Source organism: Bidens hawaiensis, unplaced genomic scaffold (genome assembly GCF_021521415.1).
Source record: "Bidens hawaiensis isolate Kalapana, Puna unplaced genomic scaffold, B.hawaiensis_p1.1 tig00016935_1, whole genome shotgun sequence".
Taxonomy (NCBI): domain Eukaryota; kingdom Viridiplantae; phylum Streptophyta; class Magnoliopsida; order Asterales; family Asteraceae; genus Bidens; species Bidens hawaiensis.
In genome coordinates, this window is record NW_027492562.1 from 351,056 (window position 1) to 372,449 (window position 21,394).

Sequence of the window (21,394 nt, forward strand, 5' to 3'; positions counted from 1 at the left end):
TATATATAACATTTACAACTTTGGTGTTGCAAGGTTTCCATTGGGCCACTTTGCGGCACCAAATTGGTGGAACTTTTTTGTTTTTTTTAGTTTCGGTCTGTAATTAACAAATGATAACTGACCGAATGTCAATTTTCTTTTTGTTCCTTTTATTATTTTTGTTTTAGTTACGGTACCGTAACGAACGTGAAGAAAACCGACTGAATTCGCCGAGACTAACCGCATTTTGTTTTAGTTCCAGTACCATAACGAACATGACGAAAACTGACGAATTTGCGTTGACTCACTGCCTCAATGTCCGAGAATAACGGTTGGGTTTTATCAATGACTGTGCTTTACCTACCGACGCTACGTCATTGGTCCATCCCAATTTTTATAGTAGTTTTGTCTTAGTTCCGATACAAAGACACACGTAACCGAAATTGACTGAACTCGTGTCGACTTACTGCATCCGCGTCTGGGTTTTACCATCGCTCGGTTTTACCGACTTGCCCGACGCAACGAGCCGGGAAGACCACTAGTTTTATATAAATTATTATGAAGGTGGATTATAAAAACGAATCAAAGATATATATATCATCACTTTGTTTCATGGTACGTTGATAAAAGTCTGATAACTTTCTCCTTATTTAATTGAAACAAACACAAACACTGGCAAACACCGCTTTTTGTTCTTAAAACATTCAAGATTCTCTCTGTCGCCGGAGTTTTCTCCGGCCACCACATTATACCGGAGTTCTTCACGTGCGTCTGCTTTTTCATAAGGCTGCCACTCTCATTTTATTATTATTATTATTATTATTATTAAAAACACTTTCTAGATGCTTTTGTTTAGTCACTTGATATTCTACTTACTTAATAAATAAATGAATCGCACAAACTAAAAGCTGCTTATTTTCTCTTTCTCTCTAGAAACAATAAGCTCAACTCACCTTCAGGTAATCCATTATCCACTTCATGTTTCTTGTCATTTTAAATTTGTGTGTGTTTGATGAAAACTTTCGGTTAGAGATCGGATTGATAAAAAGCTCTAAATGACTCGAGCCTTATATATTGAGCCCGAGTCTCAAATAAAAGCTCATTTAGTTATCGATCCCGAACTTGAGCCTAGTGTATGTTTTAAGTTTTTAACTCTTTTGGACTTTTATGTATTATTTTACACTTCACAACCGAGCTTGAGCCGAGCTTTGGCTTGCTTAAGGTATGCGCCCGAGCTCGAGCCGAACTTACACTCGTTTAAAGTTTTTCTCAACATATGAAAATAATAAAAAGTGTATGTAAGTTGATTAATAAATAATAAACGAGTTGAGCACAAAGTTTGAAAAACGACTCTCTAGCTGAGCTCGAACTTCATTGAAAGTGCTCGAAAGAAGCCGACATTGAGCTCAAGTTGATGTAAGTTTTAACTCTTTTGAACTTCTGTGCATTAACTTACACTCCACAACCGAGCTTTGGCTTGCTTAAGGTACTGCACACGACTACACGAGCTTGAGCCGAGCTTACACTCGTTTAAAGTTTTTCTCATCATATGAAATAATTAAAAACTTTCAAATTAATATTAATACAATGTATAATTAATTCATAATTAATAAACGAGTCGAGCGCAAAGCTTGAAAAAACGACTCACCAGCTAAGCTCAAACTTTTTTAAAAAGGTGCCTGAAACAAGCCTAGCTTGAGCTCGAGCTGTTGTAAGTCAAAACCAGTTGAGCTTGAAATATTATCTGCTTCAATTTGTTTGAAAAGTCAAACGTTGACTGTACACTGTAAATTCTAGGACATTGACTTTTGACTTTGAAGACATGCATGACGGATACCAACAGAGGTGCTGACGTGGCAGTCACAATCTCCGGCGAAGAAAAAGACTTTAAAAGTACACGCGCCGCCGTGACTGAGTCACCTCACCGGAAATCGGTTGACTCACATTCAGAAAATGCAGCTTTTATGCCGAGTCCTAACCGGCCACCAAGAATACCCAATCCAGAAACACTAACAAGACGTAAATCCTTGGCAAGATCGGTTTACTCGAAGCCGAAATCAAGGTTTGGTGAACCGTCTTTGATTGACCACCAACTGCTCGATGAAATGCTTGAACCAGCCGCCCAGGCTTCGAACTCGAGCCGGGCCTCACCGAGGGTGGCTAGTAACACTACCGCGTCTCCAAATGGTACATCGTTTAAGGAGACGCCAAGGACGATTTCCATGACTCCGAAAACTCCGTTCATGGCATCACCCGGAGGTAGGCGTGTAAACGGACACAAATGGGGTTATATTCGTGTTCATTTATTTATTTATAAGCGAACATGAAAACAAATATTTAATGGAACGAATTTATTTGTTGATGTTTACTGTTCGTGTTTGTTCGGTTAAAACCTAAACGAGCAGTTGACGAACGTAAATGAACATAAACGAACAAGTTTGATACATCACAAATCAGCCAAAAATCACATCTAAAGTACTGGCTTAAATTTATATATATATATATATATATATATATATATATATATATATATATATAGGGTAAGGATCATAAGAGAACCGTTTGGAAATTGAGAACTTTGATAACCATTTTGAGCCATAAAAAAATCTCTAAAAAAATATAAAACAAAAAAAAAATTTTAAAATGTAAAAAAACCAAAATTCTTATATTTCATTCCGGTTTCACAAAAAAAAAACTTCGTATTATACAAATGTGTATAATTTCATTTAATATTTAGTTACGTAATGTACACATATGTATATTATCATTTACCTTAAATTGTACATATGTGTATAAAAAAACATGCATGTACATATTATACATATGTGTATAATTTAGCTAAACCGAGACGGGTTTTTTTTATGAAACCGGGATGATAAATAAGAATTTTGGTTTTATTACTTTTTTTCATTTTTTTATGTTTTATGATTTTTTTTAGTTTTTGGGTTTTTTGTGGTCTAGAATGGTTCTCAATTTCAAAATAGTTCTCACATGATCCCGATTATATATATTTATATTTATGTAACTAAAACTACTTATGCATTTGTTAAAGTTTAAACGAACGAACAAAAGGCGTGTTCATGTTCGTTCGTTGATTAATGAATGAAAAAAATCGTCTTCATGTTCGTTTGTGTATTAAATAAACGAACATAGACAAACTTCCTGCCGAATAGTTCATGAATGTTCGGTTTGGGTGCAGATTCAGGGGGAGTTGATGAGGATGAAGAGATTTACAAGAAGGTGAATATAAGGAATGAAATGAAGATTAGGAGAGTAAAGATGAAAGTTTTATTTGAATGGATGGTGTTTCTATTCCTGTTAAGTTGTGTAGTTGCTAGTTTCACGGTTGAAGACTTGAAGCTATACAAAATCTGGAGTTTGGAGTTATGGAAATGGCTCGTGCTTGTAACGGTCATCATTTGCGGTATGCTCGTCACGAAAAAGCTTATGCATTTTATCGTGCTGTTGATCGAATTAAACTTCTTATTGAGAAAAAAGGTGTTGTATTTCGTTCACGGGTTAAAGAAGAGTGTTCAAGTATTCATTTGGTTGAGTGTTGTTCTTGTTACTTGGACGTCGTTGTTTAACGGCCAACATGTTGAAAGATCAAAAACCGCCACTCGGGTTTTGGACTATATTACTTGGACTATTGTTTCCTTATTGGTTGGTTCGTTTCTGTGGGTATTAAAGACTTTGTTGCTTAAAATCTTGGCGACGTCGTTCCACGTCAGCAATTTCTTTGATCGGATTCAACAATCGTTCTTTGAACAGTATGTTCTTTTAACCCTGTCGGGCCCGCCACTTATGGAATCTGCACAGGCTGTTGGTGCGAGTACAAGCACAAGCCGTTTGAGTTTACAGGTGAAGAGAAATGGGAAAGACGCAAAGACAAAAGAAGTGATCGATGTAGGCAAACTTCATCAAATGAAAAAGGAAAAAGTGTCTGCTTGGACTATGAAAATGTTGGTTGATGTGGTATCGAATTCCGGGCTCACAACGTTTTCTGGTGAGCTTGAAGAAAGTGCTTATGATAGGCCAAGTGAATCTGCAGATAAGCAAATTTCTACCGAGATGCAAGCAATCCATGCTGCTATTAAAATTTTTAATAATGTTGCTCAGCCCGGTTTCACGTAAGAGCGTCTACATCGGCAAGATCTTTAGATATGTTTAGTTTGTTGGAAATTTGTTAATTAGCGTTGTCTGTTTACAATGTAGGTACATTGAAGAAGAGGATTTAAGGAGATTTATGATTAAGGAAGAGGTGGATATTGTGTTTCCACTGATCGACGTCGCTGATAAAGGAAAAGTTAACAAGAAAACTTTAACAGAATGGGTGGTAAGAATCTTTATCTCATTTATACGACCGAAAAAAAGATATAAAATTAGTACAAACTTTCACAAATCCCACATGAGATTCATGTTACTTTGTTACTTTATGCAGGTAAAGGTTCACAATGGCCGAAAAGCATTGGCACATGCGTTAAGCGATACAAAAACAGCAGTAAAACAGTTGGACAAGCTTGTTACAGCTGTGTTGATTGTTGTAGTTTTCGTTGTGTGGCTTCTTCTAACAGAAATTGCGACAACCAAAGTACTCGTTTTAATGTCATCGCAGCTTGTTGTAGCTGCTTTTATATTCGGAAACACTTGCAAGACTATCTTTGAAGCTATTGTCTTCGTTTTCATTATGCATCCGTTCGATGTTGGTGATCGTTGTGTCATTGATGGCGTTCACGTAAGAACCGTGCCTTTTATTTCCATTTGGAGTCCCGTATGTACTATATTTCTTATTTGATTTAAATGTTGGACTATTTGTTACTTGACAGTTGATAGTTGAAGAGATGAATATCTTAACGACGGTTTTCTTGAGATATGATAATGAGAAGATATATTACCCGAATTCGGTTTTGTCGACAAAGCCCATTAGCAATTTCCGTAGAAGCCCGGATATGGGAGATGGTGTGGAATTCTCTATTGATTTTGCAACAACCGCCAGTCAGATTGCGCAAATGAAAGAAAAGATGAAAGTGTAAGTTTAACATGCAATAGTTTGCACTTTAAATACATCATACATTCATACTTGAATGATCATATGAACATGAATAATAATAATAATAATAATAATAATAATAATAATAATAATAATAATAATATTGTTACTTATGGTTAGGTATTTGGAGAAGAATCCTCAATTATGGTATTCGGGTCACAGTTTCATTGTAAAGGGGATTGAAAACGTGAACAAGATAATTATGGCGATGTATTTCACGCACACGATGAATTTTCAAAATTTTGGTGAAAAAAATGTGAGGAGAAGTGAACTGGTTTTGGAGCTGAAGAAAGTATTTGAAGAGCTCAAGATCAAATGCAATCTTCTTCCCCAAGAGGTTCATCTGCATCATCCGGAAACAATAACCGGGCCCACCAAATAATAGCACGAAAAACGTGATTAAAGGTCTCATCTTGTAGCTTGGATTCTATGTTTTGAAGCTGTTTTTTTTGCATTTAGAATCTCCTGCACACTTCATGAGGCAGGCATATATATGTATGTTATGAAACAACTTAGATATGTTATCCAAGATTTGTAGTCACTTTTAAAGCCATATATGAATATATAATCACATCAAGATAGTTTTTTTAAAACCATTGTATGAGTTAATCTTGTAATGTGTTTTACTGTTTTATGGTGTTGTACAGCTCGAGTTATTGCTGCGTTGTGATTCTATGTCGCGTAATAACTATTTTTTTTAGGTATATTGATTTTAAATAATCGATCCCAATTGTCATGCTTTTGTTGATGTCGGTCCCAACTAATGAAATGGTTGGTAACAGTCTCACCTTTTAACATGTTTGCTTCCAACGGTCCATGACTAACGGAAGCGTAACTCCATTGGTCTCCGGTCTCTGGAAAAACGTTTTTCGCCAGAAAACTCAATATTTCATCCCTAACCTCTTTAAATCCTTAGATTGGATCTTTAGAAACCTTTTTCTATTAAAAACCTCAATTATTGAGGTCGTCGGTGGTCGCCGGAAAACTCTTTTTTTTCCAGAAAACTCAACTTTTCCGTCCTAAACCTATTTGTAACCTTAGACCGGACATTTAGAAACAATTTTAGTAAAAGCCCCAATTATTAAGGTCTCTAGAACCCTATAACTGCCGTCGATGGTGGTGTTCAGATAGTGGTGGTGATTAGTGGTGTTCATGTTGAGTTTTCCAGCGAAAAACGTTTTTCCGGTGATCGAAGACTAACGGATTTACGCTTCCGTTAGTCGTGGACCGTCGTAATCAAACATTTCGTTAGTTGAGACCGAGACCAAAATGTGATAGTTGGGATATTCAAAACCAATAAACCTTTTTTTTAATCAATAATTTAACTATAAATTTTGAATAATAAATCATGCATTCAAATATTCAATGATGAATACAAATACATCCTTATGTTTGTATGGTAACTATGGACCCATGTCCAGATCATTGAACAATATGTATGAAGCATGTTACACTAATTTCCTACCTGCTTCTGAATACAAACAAAGTGTAAAAACATTTACTACCCTGCAAAAAAGCTGGAATACACCATAAATGATAAATCTCTTTTTGTAAAAAGCAGATCATGTGTACACATAAATTTTCAACTTTCACTCAATTATGAATATGCACCTTGTAGATGTTAGATCTTGTAATAATATTTGCCTGACCTGGAATGCACTATAAATACTTGGTGAGCTACATAGTTACATATTTTATTATTTTTTTATTAAATTTCTAACCTTAAAATTTAAAGAAACAAAAAGAAAATTGTAAAAAAGATTAAAAAAAAATACCTAGCTCACGAAGTTACATACATATAACTCATACAATGTACATATATGTAATTTTTTGAGATACATATATATATATATATATATATATTGTTTTATTTTATTAAATTTTTTTTAGTTTTCTAACTATATAAAAAAAATTGATTTGTTACTAGTATTTTTCTTGTACATATAGCATTTTTACAGTAACTTTAAATTTGATTTTTTATAGGAGATGTAGATTTATATAATATAGCTTTTACAGTAACTTAAAAGATTGGACTACATTTTTATCAATAATTTATGTTTTTCCATAAGTTATTAGTTAATATTTTTAATTACGTTACCCGTGTATATACAAGACCACAAACGCGTGAGAAGTAACCAAAAATAAAGTTGTCATCAACATTGCATGGTAAAGTACGTATTTCCTAATTATACAAGTATCAATTTATGAACACCCAACAAAAATCATTCAACTATTACTTAACAATCAAATTATGAATGAGGATGTAGCATTGTGGTTCGATTAGAGGTCAAAATTTAACTTGTAAACGATGTTTCAAATTTTATCACCACGCTTCTAATTTAGTATCTTTACAGTTAAAACATTTACCATTTAAAGTACTCTCAACCATAGTAATAAAAACAACATAAAAAATCTACTTTAAGCATTATTCTCTCCACATATTTATTTTGGTGAATCAATTTTAAAAATATGAGAATGAGCTATTTGAACACTCGGATATCTATTTTTCCATCGGTTTAGTATTCGATCACATTCCTTAGGCTTACCAACCTCACCTAATTTTATACCTCCACAAGCATACCAAGAAGTTTATGTATTGCTTCGTTGTTAAATGGTATTCTTTTTTTATTTATTTAGCTTTATCTCCAATGCATATTGATCAAAGTTATCCACAACATAATACCCTAACTTGGAAGTTATCTTCTCAACTTTCAATAACAAAAGCTTCCTAGAAATCATTCTTCTTACACTCTCTAATGCATATGAAGAATGAGATGTGAAAGTTACATAAGTGAAAAACTATATGTTTTTCTACCTATTTTAGAGTAAGGATGACAATGGGTCGGGTTTAGGTATTTTCAAACCCATACCCGGTTATTAAAATCCATCCCAAACCCGTCGGGTTTTAATCGGGTAATTACCCGTCGGGCTTCGGGTTTTCCCATCGGGTTTCGGGTTTTCTATTGGGTTTTGATAAAATACCCGTCCGGTATACCCGGCACAAAACCCGCCGGGTTTTGACAAAATATAACTAATCGATTTAAAAGATGGTTACCATAAAGATAAAATATCTCAAATAATTAACACAAACAAGTTTCGACAAATAATATATTTGGAATATAGTATATATATATATATATGTATATATAATATAAGTGGAAAGATCCAATACACTAATGCCTTAACGTACATTACGTACGCGAATGCATTTTTTCACGAATCGATCCATAAAAACACATCCAAACATCTCGGAATCGTCAATACATATCTAATCAATCACTTGTTCACCGAAAAAATAGTTTTGGATGGTTAATTAATCAATTTTTCACTTTTTCACGAAGACCGTTTTTTGAGCGTTTGATGAGCGTTTAAGTTTTGTGAGCGTTTTAGGTTTTTGTCTTTGAGCGTCTCGTGTACCTAGCGTACGTTAAGGCATTAGCGTACAGTAACTGCACCCTATAATATAATACAATAAGCTATATTTGGTACATCGGGTATATAATCGGGCAAATGGGTTTATGTTATTGGGTAAAAGGGTCGGGTAATCGGGTATATTAGAAATCCCTAACCCGCGAAAAATTTTAAAACTAATCCCAAACCCGTCCCAAACCCTAATGGGTCGGGTATTACCCGTCCCATTTATGTCGGGTTTCGGGTTTTCCCATCGGGTTCAGGTTTCATTGACATCCCTATTTTAGAGATGAAAGTATTTAACTAAGGGGGAAATGCGAATATATATGTAACCAAGTTAGAAACCAGTATGTTACACGGGTTGAATAGAGAAATTGTTAAATAAAGAAAATTATTTTTAATTTTGCAAGTTGTAAAGTTATATTACAAAGGAGAAAATGGTGAAATAAGAGCAGTGAGAAAAAATATGTTTAACTTGCAACATTATAGGTTGTGGCAATTGATAGTTACTTATATGTTATTCTTACATACATGTATCGAATTTAATAAAATTATTAAGGACTTATATGTTATTCTTACATACAGGTATAAAACAAAACTTAATAAAAATATGTTTAACTTGCAACATTTTTGGTTGCGGTAACTCATATGTTATTTTTACATACCGTGAAACAATAATGTTGCAAATTTTTACATACAGGTATCGAACACTACAATGGAGAGGCTTAAACGCTTCTTGGCGAAACATTGAAAGCTTTGCTGAAAACGCTTGGATGTCGTCATTGCAAACTGGGTGTCTATGGAGCTCATCACTAATGAGGCGTATAGATCTTTACAATTTTTTCTAGAAAATTTGTTCTAGAATATGCAAAAGCATCGCTAGATCGGCTTAATGTGGACTCGTCGATATGCTGGTATGTGATTTTTCCTAGCCATTTAATGGGCAAGTCGGTGATGTTGGTTGAGGAGACTGTCCCGACAATGAATAATATCATCGACAACGGCCTCTCTTTATACAGGCCTCCCTGTCGAGTAGCCAATGAACTGAAATTAATGAAACCGTTCATGGTTGTAGTCCCTTGCATTTTATTCAATCAAATAGTGGAATAATTTATTTTATTTTTACATTTATTTATGAATCTATCATTGAGATACTCATATAGTTGTTGATATTTACTTGTAGATGAATTCCAACTACCGGGACACATGAAAGGAACCTGGGCTAGCGGTCATTTCTTGTCGCCCGCTCGAAGGAGGTATTTTAAGTAGAAAATACCATACGTGTGTGCCCCGTAAGTGTCGTTATCGTTTGCCAGTATTGAGGAATCCAGTAAGACTTTCATTCAACCCTAATTAATAATTAAACATTTAGGTTGAGTTACATGTTTGTTAAATGACAAAAAGTAAAGTGGTGAGTAATGAAAGCAAAGATTAGTGTGGATATATATGTAATTTGGTATTCTTAAAGTTCAAGACAAAAATAAAAGCCAAGATTTGTGGCTTCTCAAAAACCACTTTTTATCCCATAACAAAAAGCACAAACGAAATCACTTTTTATGATACCTAATAGCTTATTGGGCTTATTGGAATTTTGAAAAGCCAGTAAATAAATAAACACTTTCTAAAAGCTTAGTCAAACACTCTCTAAGAATGTTTATAAACTACCATAATCTAGCTTGGTTTGTGTCAATAAATTATACAATGAAGTTGTAACGATATAGTGGTAGTGAATATGAAGTCAACTGAAAATAATAAAAATGAACAAAATGTTACCTTATAAATTTCCTTCCGAGACCACTCATTCCAACAAATTCAACTATCATAGAACCACCATGAATTCTTATATTTTGCGTGTCTTTAAATGAAGACAAAACTGTAAAAAGAATAACACATTTAGAAAAGGTTAAACTCTTCTGTTATACTTAAAAAAATTTTAAAAAAATATCAACTGTAATACAACACACCATCTCCGGCCACCCAATTATGGTGTAATTAAGTCTCAGATCTAAGATCTTCATAGATGAATAAGATATAATAAGAAATAAAGGGAGGGTGGAAATAAGAAATAGAGAGTAGACAATGTCGTTTAATGGCTGAACACAACACATATTAAAGGGGTGTTTGGGATTTGATTATTTAAAGTCCAAAAGGGCTTTATGTGAAAATGACTTATAACTAACTTTACCAAAAAAAAAATAGAGTTTTTAAAAAAATGGTTGGATTTACTTATAAGCAAATGAGTCAATAAGTTTAAAAAGTGTTTGGCTTAGCTTATGCATGTAAGATGACCAAAATTAATAATCATTAATAAGTCAATAAGTTGTCTTTTAAAAAGTGTTTGAGATTATTTATTTATGCTATTAATACCTTTTGTCATCTCTGCATATTGAAAAAAGAAATTACGAAATATATAACATAAAATTCGTTTACATATTTTATAATTTTTGACTAGACCATAATAATATTACGTTCAGATTACTAAAAAAACAAAATGCACAATAATAATAAAATAATGTCATACTACATTCCTCTTCGCAATTTCATTATGTCTTACGCATCGTTGTGCTTTCCCACCCAACCCTATTAAAGTGAGTGTCGGGTCTATTCGCTTTTCTATGTTCAAGCAAGCACACATTAATAAACTCCTTAAACGTATCATCATTCCACTCAAATTTAAGTTCATATTTCACAAGCAACAACATTTGGACGGACAAAACCTAATATCAAAGAGGAAAAGGAGTAGCTACCATGAAAGAGGACAAAAGAGTTACCATAAAACTTCATATAAACTGATGGCAGGGACAAACTACACCATGTGTTTTATGATCGACGAAGAGGGTTGGCAGGGGTGTCGTTTTCATATAGAAATTTGGATTTAAGTGTTATTTCCTTTTACATAAATAAGGCCAACTAAACTTGCAGGACTTAACCCAAAACAATAAACATCCCTACTCATTTAATCAAAAGGACTTGAAAACAAGGGCATGCCTAAGTGGTCCGCATAAAGGTCGCCTGCACCACATTAATTTTTCGTATTTCTTGTTGTATGTACGATTTAATTTTGACACCGACCCTTATGATTGTTTTACATGGTTTGTTTGAGTAGAGACGAAACGGTGCAAAGAAAGAAGATAACTTCTATAATAAAAAATAAAAAAGAAACCGAGACACATGTCATTTGTAGATTCATTCCTGACATAATTTTCACGCCCAAACTATTTTTCTACTTTTAATGAAAACATATTTATGTTAGTTAATTAAAGCATATCAATATATTTTTTAATTAAATAACTAATTACTTAATATATATGGATTAAAAATATGCGGGTATTTATGTAAATATAATCAAAATATTTAAAGACACTTTTTGAATGTAGGAGATGAATATGGTAAAAATATAAGATGATAAATCCAAGAAGAAATTGCTAATGGATCAGTGGAGTTTTAATAAATCTCTTTCGAAAGTGTAATACAAAATCATGTTTTGTTCATGTTATTTTATATATGATGGTTCTTTTTTTTTATGTTATTCATAATAAAACATCTTATCATTTTTTTTTGTTAAAATTCGCTATTTCATTAAAAGATATAATTACAACCTGTAAAACCAGTAAGTGTATTTATTTCATTATTTTGAAGAAATTGTGTGAGAATACACCACGTATTCGTATGAGTATTCCATTAGAAAATATAATTTAAACTTAAAAAATCATTTAATTTGATAAAATATAGTTTTTTTTTTAATTTAACCACTTAATTTTTATTGCTTAGTTTTATTATTTTTAAGCATCCCATGCATCACAAATGTTCTAAGGCTAGTATATGTGTATAATTTAAAATAGCTCGTTGTGTATCATAAACACCAATAATAATGTAACGAGATTACCACTATAACACGGACCCAGTTAAATGATTTACTCAGTTCAGACCTTAGATCAAACAAATTATATTGTTATTTATATTGTTGGATATATGCTTTTATCTAACACACGATTAATTTTGTTTTAATTAGATTATTTTATAATATAATTTTGTTTTTTAAGTTTGTTGGGAATGCTTAGAAGAGGATGGATCCGGTAGAAAACAAGTTTTGGGTGAGAATGATAGAAATAAATCCAAGCCACACATTATTTGATCTAGCGGTTAAATATGTGCCAACTAAGCATTATTGACTATTTATGTTTTCCCCTGACATAATCGTCGAAATATGTTTTTTAAATTCAGAAACCTCCATTAATCCATCCGAATTCTACGTCAGTCACAATAGAAACAATGGAATAATTATCGGACTTCCAAATTCAAGATCAACCTGAAATCGTTTACACGTTTAAAGTCCAAATGCTCTGGTTTTATGTTGTTTGAATTTATTTTTTCATTGTTATTGGTACTAGTTCGCTTAAATCCACCATTTTTGGTGCTGTTTTAAAATGTGTTGTTAATAAACCTTAATGTGTTGATTTTTTCGGTGCTGTTATAGGCATTTGTTTGTGTTGCTTTTATATCATTCACCTATGTGTTGTTAATTCCTTTCATTTCCTACTACTACTGATATGTGTTGTTATGCAACATTTGCTTATAAATTAGGTGTTGTTATATATTTAATTATTTCTTACTGGAGTGTGTGTTGTTATAACATTGTTTCATCCGTTGTTACAAACTCGAAAAATTGAATCATGTGAAATAAATCTATATAGCATAACACGACAATTCAATTACAATAACTAATAAAGAATTCCACGCAAAGTTATTCATCCATTCGATTAACAAATCAAACGTTTGAAGAATGGCAGAAGGATAATAAATGTGATGCTTTGATTTTTGATACTAATTGTTTAATTGATGCATGAAAATAGGAATTAAGATAACAAAAACTGGGCATACGAATTCTTCCATGAAAATAGGATCGATGACAATTACCATTTTAATTAAGTTCTTAACTGAATTCTAATTGATTCTACTTATCATTCCAAAAAAATATGTTTTCTATTTGATCCTACGAAAATGCTCTTATTTTTAATATTCAATGAATTTTCCTTTCTTTTTATTTTTTTAATTTTTTAATTCATTTGTATGTGATTGTGTGCAACTTTGGCTCCAACCATATCCTATCTTCAATCTCCCAATCTCCAGAAAAAAAACACAAACAATAACACAAGAAACATACCACAGTGCATTCTTCATCTTCAACAACAGAGGATCCATATAATAATAATAATAATAATAATAATAATAATAATAATAATAATAATAATAATAATGTCAAGCCCACCAATAATATATCCATAATAAGTCTACTACTTTCCTCTCTATCAATCTTCAAACCCACAACCACAAATCACATCCAAAAATTAGTAACTGAGTCTTCCAACACTTTGATTTCCAACATTCATAAATGCATCAACTTTCTGCATATTTTTGCTTCCCAAAACCCTTTTATTACCAAATTGCACTCACTTCACTCAGAATACCACAACTTCTGTCAGGTAATAATAATAATATTATTACTATTATTTTACCTGTGCTTCTGTTAATTTATTTACAATTTAACCACTTTAAGTTGGATTAGTTAGTAATAATTTAGGGCAGTTTTAGTTCATTGTGTCTCTGTTAAATTATGGCTTCATTTTTAGTAATTTAATGCCCAAATTAGTTCAAAATATGAGGGTCGGGTGGGCGGGTTGGATAACGGGTCAATGACAGTTTCGATTGGATTGCCCCTCCATCACTTTTATGTCAGATTTTTAGGGCTGTAAGCGAACCTAACCGAACCGAACTGGACGAGACCTTGTTCATTTTTGTTAAATATGTATTGTGATCTTCACACACCACCCCCATAGTGACTGCACTGCTCGTATAGGGTTATGCAGGTCGTATAGACCATGCATGACTGACAAGTGTACGGAGGGGACACAAGAAAAAAGAAGCTTTTTCGGCCTATACGGCCCGCCCGTATAGCCCAATTAAGCCGTATAGGTCTTCAACAACTCAGGTCATATATGGCCCGTATAGCTCTATACAAGTCGTATAGGCGAGTGTGTGTGAAGATCCTATACTTCAAATATTTATCAGACAACCAGGTGGTACATGAACACATAACATGATGGATTTTGTTAAATATTTATGTTCGTTTTTGTTCATTTTATTTGTAAATTCTTAGGGGGTGTTTGGGATTGCTTATTTTCACCAACTTACGACTTATTAATTTTTTGAAAAGTAATAAGGTGTTTGGGGTTGCTTTTAGTGTGAGAGAGAAAAGTTAATAAGTTATTAACCAATTGAAAAGTTATAAGGAGGTAAAATAAGGAATCCCAAACACCCCCTTAAACTTAATATTATAAACTAAAAATTAATAAAATCTTTAAGGACCAAACATAAACAAACGGACATGAACGAATGTAAACGCACAAACATTAACGACTGTAAATGAACGAACATTAACAAACATAAACGAGCTAACACATTAGAGAATGTTCACAAAAATGATTAAATGAGCTCGACTTTGTTAATGTTCTTTAATTTAGCTAATCGAATGGAGTTTCTTGTTCATGTCCATTCATTTATTAAACGAACTTCTCACCGAACGGTTCACTGAACGTTTGGTTCATTTACATTCCTATCAGTTTTTAAATTTATAAGTTTTTGTTTGAGCTATTTGTATTAGGAGGTTGTATGCATTTGAATACACGTTTCGCGAAAGTTTTGACCCGATCGACCAATTTCATTTGTAATAAAACATTTATAGTTTTATCCATTTGACCCGTTACAGATCGAACATAAACCTAACAAACCCATTTATGCCTAAACTTCACTGTTTCAGATTAACTACCGAAATCAAAAGAATTCAAGGCTTCTACCAAACCATAATTTTGCAGCCATTATTCCCGGTGATTCAGTTGCAGGGCTTGTGGTCTCTAATGGTGTTCTAAATTTTTTAAACATCTACAACACATTATTGGTTGTGAGACTAGTTCTCACCTGGTTCCCGAACTCACCTCCGGCCATTGTTAATCCCCTCAGGTATAATAACAATTGTTAAACACGAGTTGATTTAATCAAGCTACAATCTTTTTGGATTATAATGTTTTCTTTGTTCTGCGGTACTTTATGTGACCCGTACTTAAATATCTTTCGTGGGGTCATTCCGCCACTTGGAGGTACATTGGATCTTTCTCCGATACTTGCGTTTCTTGTGCTGAACGCGTTAACTAGCACTGCTTCTGCACTTCCTGCTGAGCTTCCGTCTACAGAATCGTCTCAAAAAGGCCCGTTATCTCAAACGGGCCAAACGGGCTCGTTGTTTCATACTTCAATATCGAGTCTTACTTCGTCCCAAGAGAAATGGATGAAAAGATTCGGTACAAAAAGGTCAACGGGCTCAGGAAGTGATGAGTAAAGCATGGATAAAGTGTTGAACAACTAGATGCATGATACAACTATATATGAACTATTGAGTTGATTATTTCTGTTTGTGTTTTTGGTGTATGATATTTTTTGATTTTGTATTTTGTGAAGTTGAAGTCACCTTCCACACCAAATTGTTACGTTTTTGAAACGAAATGTTTTTACCCGAACTCATTTTACTCAGAACTCATATTGACCGATCACCCAAAGCTTCCTGATTACCCGAACGGCCGAACTCATTCTACTCTTAAAAGTCTTAAATGGAATTTGACAAGACAAGGGGTTGTTTGATTAGCATGATGTTTTTAAAAAAAATTGAAATCGGTATGAAATCATTTAAAATTAATAATGTGTTTGGTTGGTAATTTTGTGAATCAAATTGGAGAGTTAAAAACTTAAAATACTAAAAAGACAACTTTGCCCCTCCGCTCTTTTCTTCAACACCGATGGGTCTTCTCCATTTCTAATCTTGAATTTTTGCGAGAACAAAAAACAGAAATCCTAAATCTTTTTTTTTCTCTATCATTGGTTTATATTTTTAAAACTTTACTTCTTACGTACGTTTGCATTGTGTACTTAAAGAAAAAACTTTAAACTACAACATGTACGAGGTTGTGTAGGCGTGTAGGAAATAACATACACATGATTTACACATATATAGGTTCTTAATTAAACGAACTTTGTTTATATATTTTTTAGAATGTTAAAGGAAATGAATAAAATCACATTTCAACCGTCTTCTTGTATTTTATTTTTTCTTTTAAATTGAGAAAATGGATTATTTATTAAATTTTTTTTTCGTTCTTGCAACAAATATATATTAGTGATCAAAATATGTAAATATTATTATTTGATACATAACTTTAAAAGATTATTACTACTAAAGTCACCATCAGATTACAAACAGGTTTGCATGACTATGAAACATCCAAATAAATGTCGTGCCTTTCTCAGACAAGTTATAATATTAAAATATTTATTAACATAAGTCGTATGATAATAACAGTTTTTATAAAATGTTGTATTTCCCCCCGACAATTTTTGATAAGAAATAACGGAAAACTATAGGTTTTAAAACATGTGTTGACATGATAATCACCAAGTACGTACGTTGAATGTTGAATTTCTTATGCATTTTTGGGTTTAATAATAGTTTTGACAAATAATAGTATTGAGTCTTGGGATTTTTATGGTCTCATATTCGAAACCTGACTCAATGAGGCTTTTACAGAGTAGTGAGTTTCCTTCTTGATAGTGTTCCCGAGTGAGTCAGGCAAGAAACGTCAAAATCAATATAGGCGATTGACATTTCATATTAGAACTGCTAACTTGGATAATTCCAAATTAACGTTAAACAAAACACCTGATAAACTTACAACCTCGCCTTTCCTCAAGTAGTTGTCTTCTTCGACTCCCACAATAACAAAGACATATATAGTGGTATTTATTGGCATCTAAATAACAGGTGTATCGCTAAATCTGCAACTGTTTTACGACTGAAAAAAACCCAGTTGCTACCTTCCTAACCGATTTTGTTTAGGCCGCTAATTTTGCAGTAATTTTAATCTCGGTCACGAAATTCGATCGCCTTTGACCATTTGTGCAGTAATGGCCAGCTTATGTGTCTATATATGATTGGCTTATATTGATAATGACTAGTCTTAAAAAAATGAAAATTCCATGTAAAGAGATTTATTTGGTCAAATTGACTATTTTAGAAACTTTCTATAGTTGTACTTCCACACTAAATTTAGTCTACGACGTTTTGTGGGGCGCTTTAAGCCCTGCTTGCGGTGCGCGCATATAATGTATATATATGTGAACCCTCGGGTGGGCAAAAGTGAAATTGCACTAATTTTGACGTTATTTTACTAAACTCGTGAAAATAACGTTAAAAATAGCGGAAGGTTAATCAGGCATCATGTGGTGGCGTTGATAGCCGAAAGACAAGGGTACATGCACCGATCAGCCGATGATTGAGTTCTATGTGCCTTGTGTCCAAGGCTTGATGCAAACTACTATCGAGCCGGGGGTCTCACCGGAAGCAGCCTCTCTATCCCTATGGGGTAGAGGTAAGGCTGTCTACATCTTACCCTCCTCAGACCCTACCATAGCTTTGCTATTGGTGGGATATACTGAGTACGATGATGATGATGATGATGTTTTGTGGGGCGCTTTGAAGGCTAAATGTGTCTTGGACGTTTCGTGGAAAGCGTCAATGTGGGTTTGACTTTGGTCAACCATACTTCCAACCAATAATCAAGAAGTAAGTGTGTGTGTGTGTTGGGGGGGGGGGGGGGGTTCACCCCACCACTACACTCTGTCTAATAATAAGTAGTATTATTTTGTAAAATCACATTTACGATTTATTGCATACGAATAATTTAGAATAATGACTAGTTTTAGTTAAGTACTAATGTTGATTCATTGTAAATGAAATGGTAAGGATCAAATCTTTGACCAAAAAACTACAATATTAATCCCATGATTTCAGCAGTTTTTTATTTTCATTGTCACTGAATACATGAACATGTCTACCTTAAAATTATCAAATGTTTTCTTAAGGTACTCTTGACAGTCCCTTAACTATAAAAACAAATCTAATATGTTGGTACTCCAACCATCATCCAAACACTTAGGCCCTGTTTGTTTTTGTCTATTTTCTCTGAATAGAGGAAAACGTCTGATTCGGTCAGACGTAATCAGACGTGGGGCTGTTTGTTTTTTTTCTGGCATTAAGAGGTTCAGTGTCTTAATAGCATCTGAACCAGTAAGAGCTTTTAGTGGGTCTGAAAACCTCTTAACCCAAAAAAAACATACGTTTGTCTCCGGCCTCCATTAACTTCTAACCCGGAGACTAGGCTCCATCTCCGACGACTAGAGGTTCGTCTCTAGCCTCCACCTCTTAATGATTCAGATTTCAGACATTTGAACCACTTCTTAACATTCAGATGTGGTATTCAGATTCAGACTTAAATCTCTAAAAAAACAAACGGGGCCTTAGGAACACTATCACCATCAATGGAGGCATTTCCCATATTCTTCATCATGTGTTGTTTTATTCCTTTCTATGCACTAGCAGATCATACCTTCGAGCAAAGAAATACACCGTTGGATTGTGGTGTAGGGGAAGGGTTTCGAAAGTATTCGTCTCTAAAACTACCAGTCACGCGACAGTCATGGTTTGACACGAACATGACCTTAAAGCAATGTGCGGCTAAGTGTAGAAAGGAGTGTAATTGTACAGCTTTTACGACTTTGGACATCAAATATGATACCGGGTGTTTGTTAGTGTACAATGAATTGATCGATATTCACACATTTCCTGACAATGGACAAGATTTATATGTACGAATAGCTACTATTAAAATAGGTACGTAAAAAATCATAATATTTTCTATACGCTGTATACATGGTCGTATACTTATTTCTAACTATGGTGATGTATGTTTACATTGATAGAAAAAGATCATGAAAGGGTCTATAAAAGCAAGAAAATGGTGATAACCTTTATCGTTGTCTTGATCATCATCGTTGTCTTTATTCTCGGATTAGCCATTTTGTTAGGACATTGCTTAAAGGCAAAAGGTGATAATCTTTTATCCTAGCCTTTAGTTTCATTTGGGTTTCATCGATCGTTTAACTCCATCCATTGTTGTTGTTTTATAGGGGGGCTTGTTCCACTTCGGGAAGATAACGTTCCAGACCTACCATTATTTGATTTGCCGACATTGTTTAGGGCAACCGACAACTTCTCAGACAATAACAAGATAGGGGAGGGTGGTTTTGGGCCGGTCTACAAGGTAATTAAATTTAAGACTCAAAAGTGAACAAGTATCAACTATGTTTTGTTGTGCTAGCGTCTTGCTAGTTTTGCTTACAATGGTTGTAGGATAATGATTGTAAACATGTATGTGAATGTTTAAGGGGCTTCTTGAGGATGGAAGAGAGGTTGCAGTGAAGCGGCTTTCGAGGAAATCAACACAAGGAGTTGAGGAGTTCAAGAACGAGGTTATCTTCACTTCTAAGCTTCAACATCGGAATCTTGTCAAGATTCTAGGATGCAGCATCCAAGGGGAAGAAAAGCTATTGGTTTACGAATGGATGCCTAACAAAGCGCTCGACATATTTCTATTTCGTAAGATCTAATTTCATGTAATACGGAATATCATATTTGTTGCTCCATAACATAATCCAAGCAAATCGAATGAACTTTTGAACTAGTGATCAAATGAGACTTTTTCAGGTGAAACGGAGAAACATTTACTTAGTTGGCCACAAAGATTTCACATCATTAAGGGAGTTGCTCGGGGTCTACTTTATCTTCATCAAGATTCTATTCTACGAATCATCCATCGAGATCTCAAGCCTGCCAACATTTTACTTGACCACGACATGAATCCTAAGATATCAGATTTCGGCATTGCAAGAAGCTTCGGTGGAAATGAGACCCAGACAAAAGCAAAAAGAGTGCTTGGGACACAGTAAGATTGCATTACAAGCACCCTTTTATCATAATTATATCTTTATCAATATAATATGTTACACTTAAGTTACTTAACTACGTTTTTAATGCAGTGGATACATGTCACCAGAGTACGCAGGAAAAGGAATCATCTCCACGATGTCAGACATATTCAGCTTTGGTGTTTTAGTTTTGGAGATTATGAGTGGGAAAAAGAATAGACAATTCTTTTGTCATGCTCACAATCACAACCTTCTTGGTCATGTAAGATAAGCAAATACTTTACATGTTAAGTATCAAGTTAATTAGTTCCTTAGTTAATAGTCTTGATGCGTTGGTTCTAAGTTTTAACTATTGGTCGTTAGGCGTGGATACTTTATAAGGAGGGAAAGAGTTTGGAACTAGTTGACGAGTCATTGATCGAGTCACTCCTCACACAAGAAGTGGCACGATCAATCCATGTGGCGTTGCTATGTGTTCAAAGCATCCCAGAAGATAGACCAGACATGTGTATGGTGGTTATGATGTTGAACAGTGAGTGTTGTTTGCCGCAACCGAAACGTCCAGGGTTTTTTACACAAGATGGTCAATTTGGACCTGCAAGTTCATCAAGCATGCAAACACAAGTTTCTAACAACAATGTAACAATTACAAACCAAGTTCCTAGATAGAAACCAACACTCTAAAAACTCACTTTCTGTAGTGTATTAAGTGAAGCTTCTACTTAAATTTATATCTTACACAAAACTACTATAGTGTAAAACATTTTCTTTGCGTGTGTTCGTAGATAAATGTGCGTTCTGCGTATGAGTTCAAATGATAGCCCAAAACGTGTCGTGTATTCCTTGTAAAATTCCGTGTATATGGTTATTAGTTTTTATATTAATGAATGAAGCTTAGACACATCTATAAACCAATTTCACAACTCATCAAAACAATAATAGATCAAGTTCGCTACGAATCAATGGTATTTTATCAATAATGGTTATTTAAGCATATCAAAACTATTTAATATATTGTTTAGTTTTATAATCAAGTTTATTATATGTTATGTTATGTTTATTTCTTGATCTTTTCTTATTCATATC

At 33.7% G+C, this 21,394-nt stretch overlaps 3 protein-coding genes across 4 annotated transcripts; all 3 read left to right on the forward strand.

The window, feature by feature from the left end:
* The first annotated feature begins 1,728 nt into the window (after positions 1-1,728).
* On the forward strand, positions 1,729-5,565 carry LOC143552495 (mechanosensitive ion channel protein 10-like). Of its 2 annotated transcripts, none has more exons than XM_077042709.1 (6): positions 1,729-2,244; positions 3,179-4,109; positions 4,195-4,315; positions 4,421-4,714; positions 4,806-5,008; positions 5,150-5,565. In XM_077042709.1, the coding sequence occupies exons 1-6, from the start codon at positions 1,806-1,808 to the stop codon at positions 5,409-5,411; spliced, it is 2,250 nt and encodes a 749-aa protein (XP_076898824.1). In that variant the 5' UTR covers positions 1,729-1,805; the 3' UTR covers positions 5,412-5,565. The 2 variants fall into 2 exon arrangements, with proteins under 2 accessions (XP_076898824.1, XP_076898825.1); XM_077042710.1 differs by having other exon boundaries at positions 1,730-2,238.
* Positions 5,566-9,332: 3,767 nt separating this feature from the next.
* On the forward strand, positions 9,333-16,017 carry LOC143552475 (ylmG homolog protein 2, chloroplastic-like). Its single transcript, XM_077042686.1, has 4 exons — positions 9,333-9,354; positions 13,610-13,923; positions 15,258-15,456; positions 15,538-16,017. Exons 1-4 carry the CDS (start codon positions 9,333-9,335, stop codon positions 15,831-15,833), a joined length of 831 nt encoding a protein of 276 aa, XP_076898801.1. The 3' UTR covers positions 15,834-16,017.
* A 3,019-nt stretch (positions 16,018-19,036) lies between these two features.
* Positions 19,037-20,977, forward strand: LOC143552477 (G-type lectin S-receptor-like serine/threonine-protein kinase SD1-1). The gene is made up of 7 exons (XM_077042687.1): positions 19,037-19,214; positions 19,304-19,429; positions 19,511-19,644; positions 19,769-19,979; positions 20,088-20,325; positions 20,420-20,570; positions 20,672-20,977. Exons 1-7 carry the CDS (start codon positions 19,037-19,039, stop codon positions 20,975-20,977), a joined length of 1,344 nt encoding a protein of 447 aa, XP_076898802.1.
* Positions 20,978-21,394: the final 417 nt, after the last annotated feature.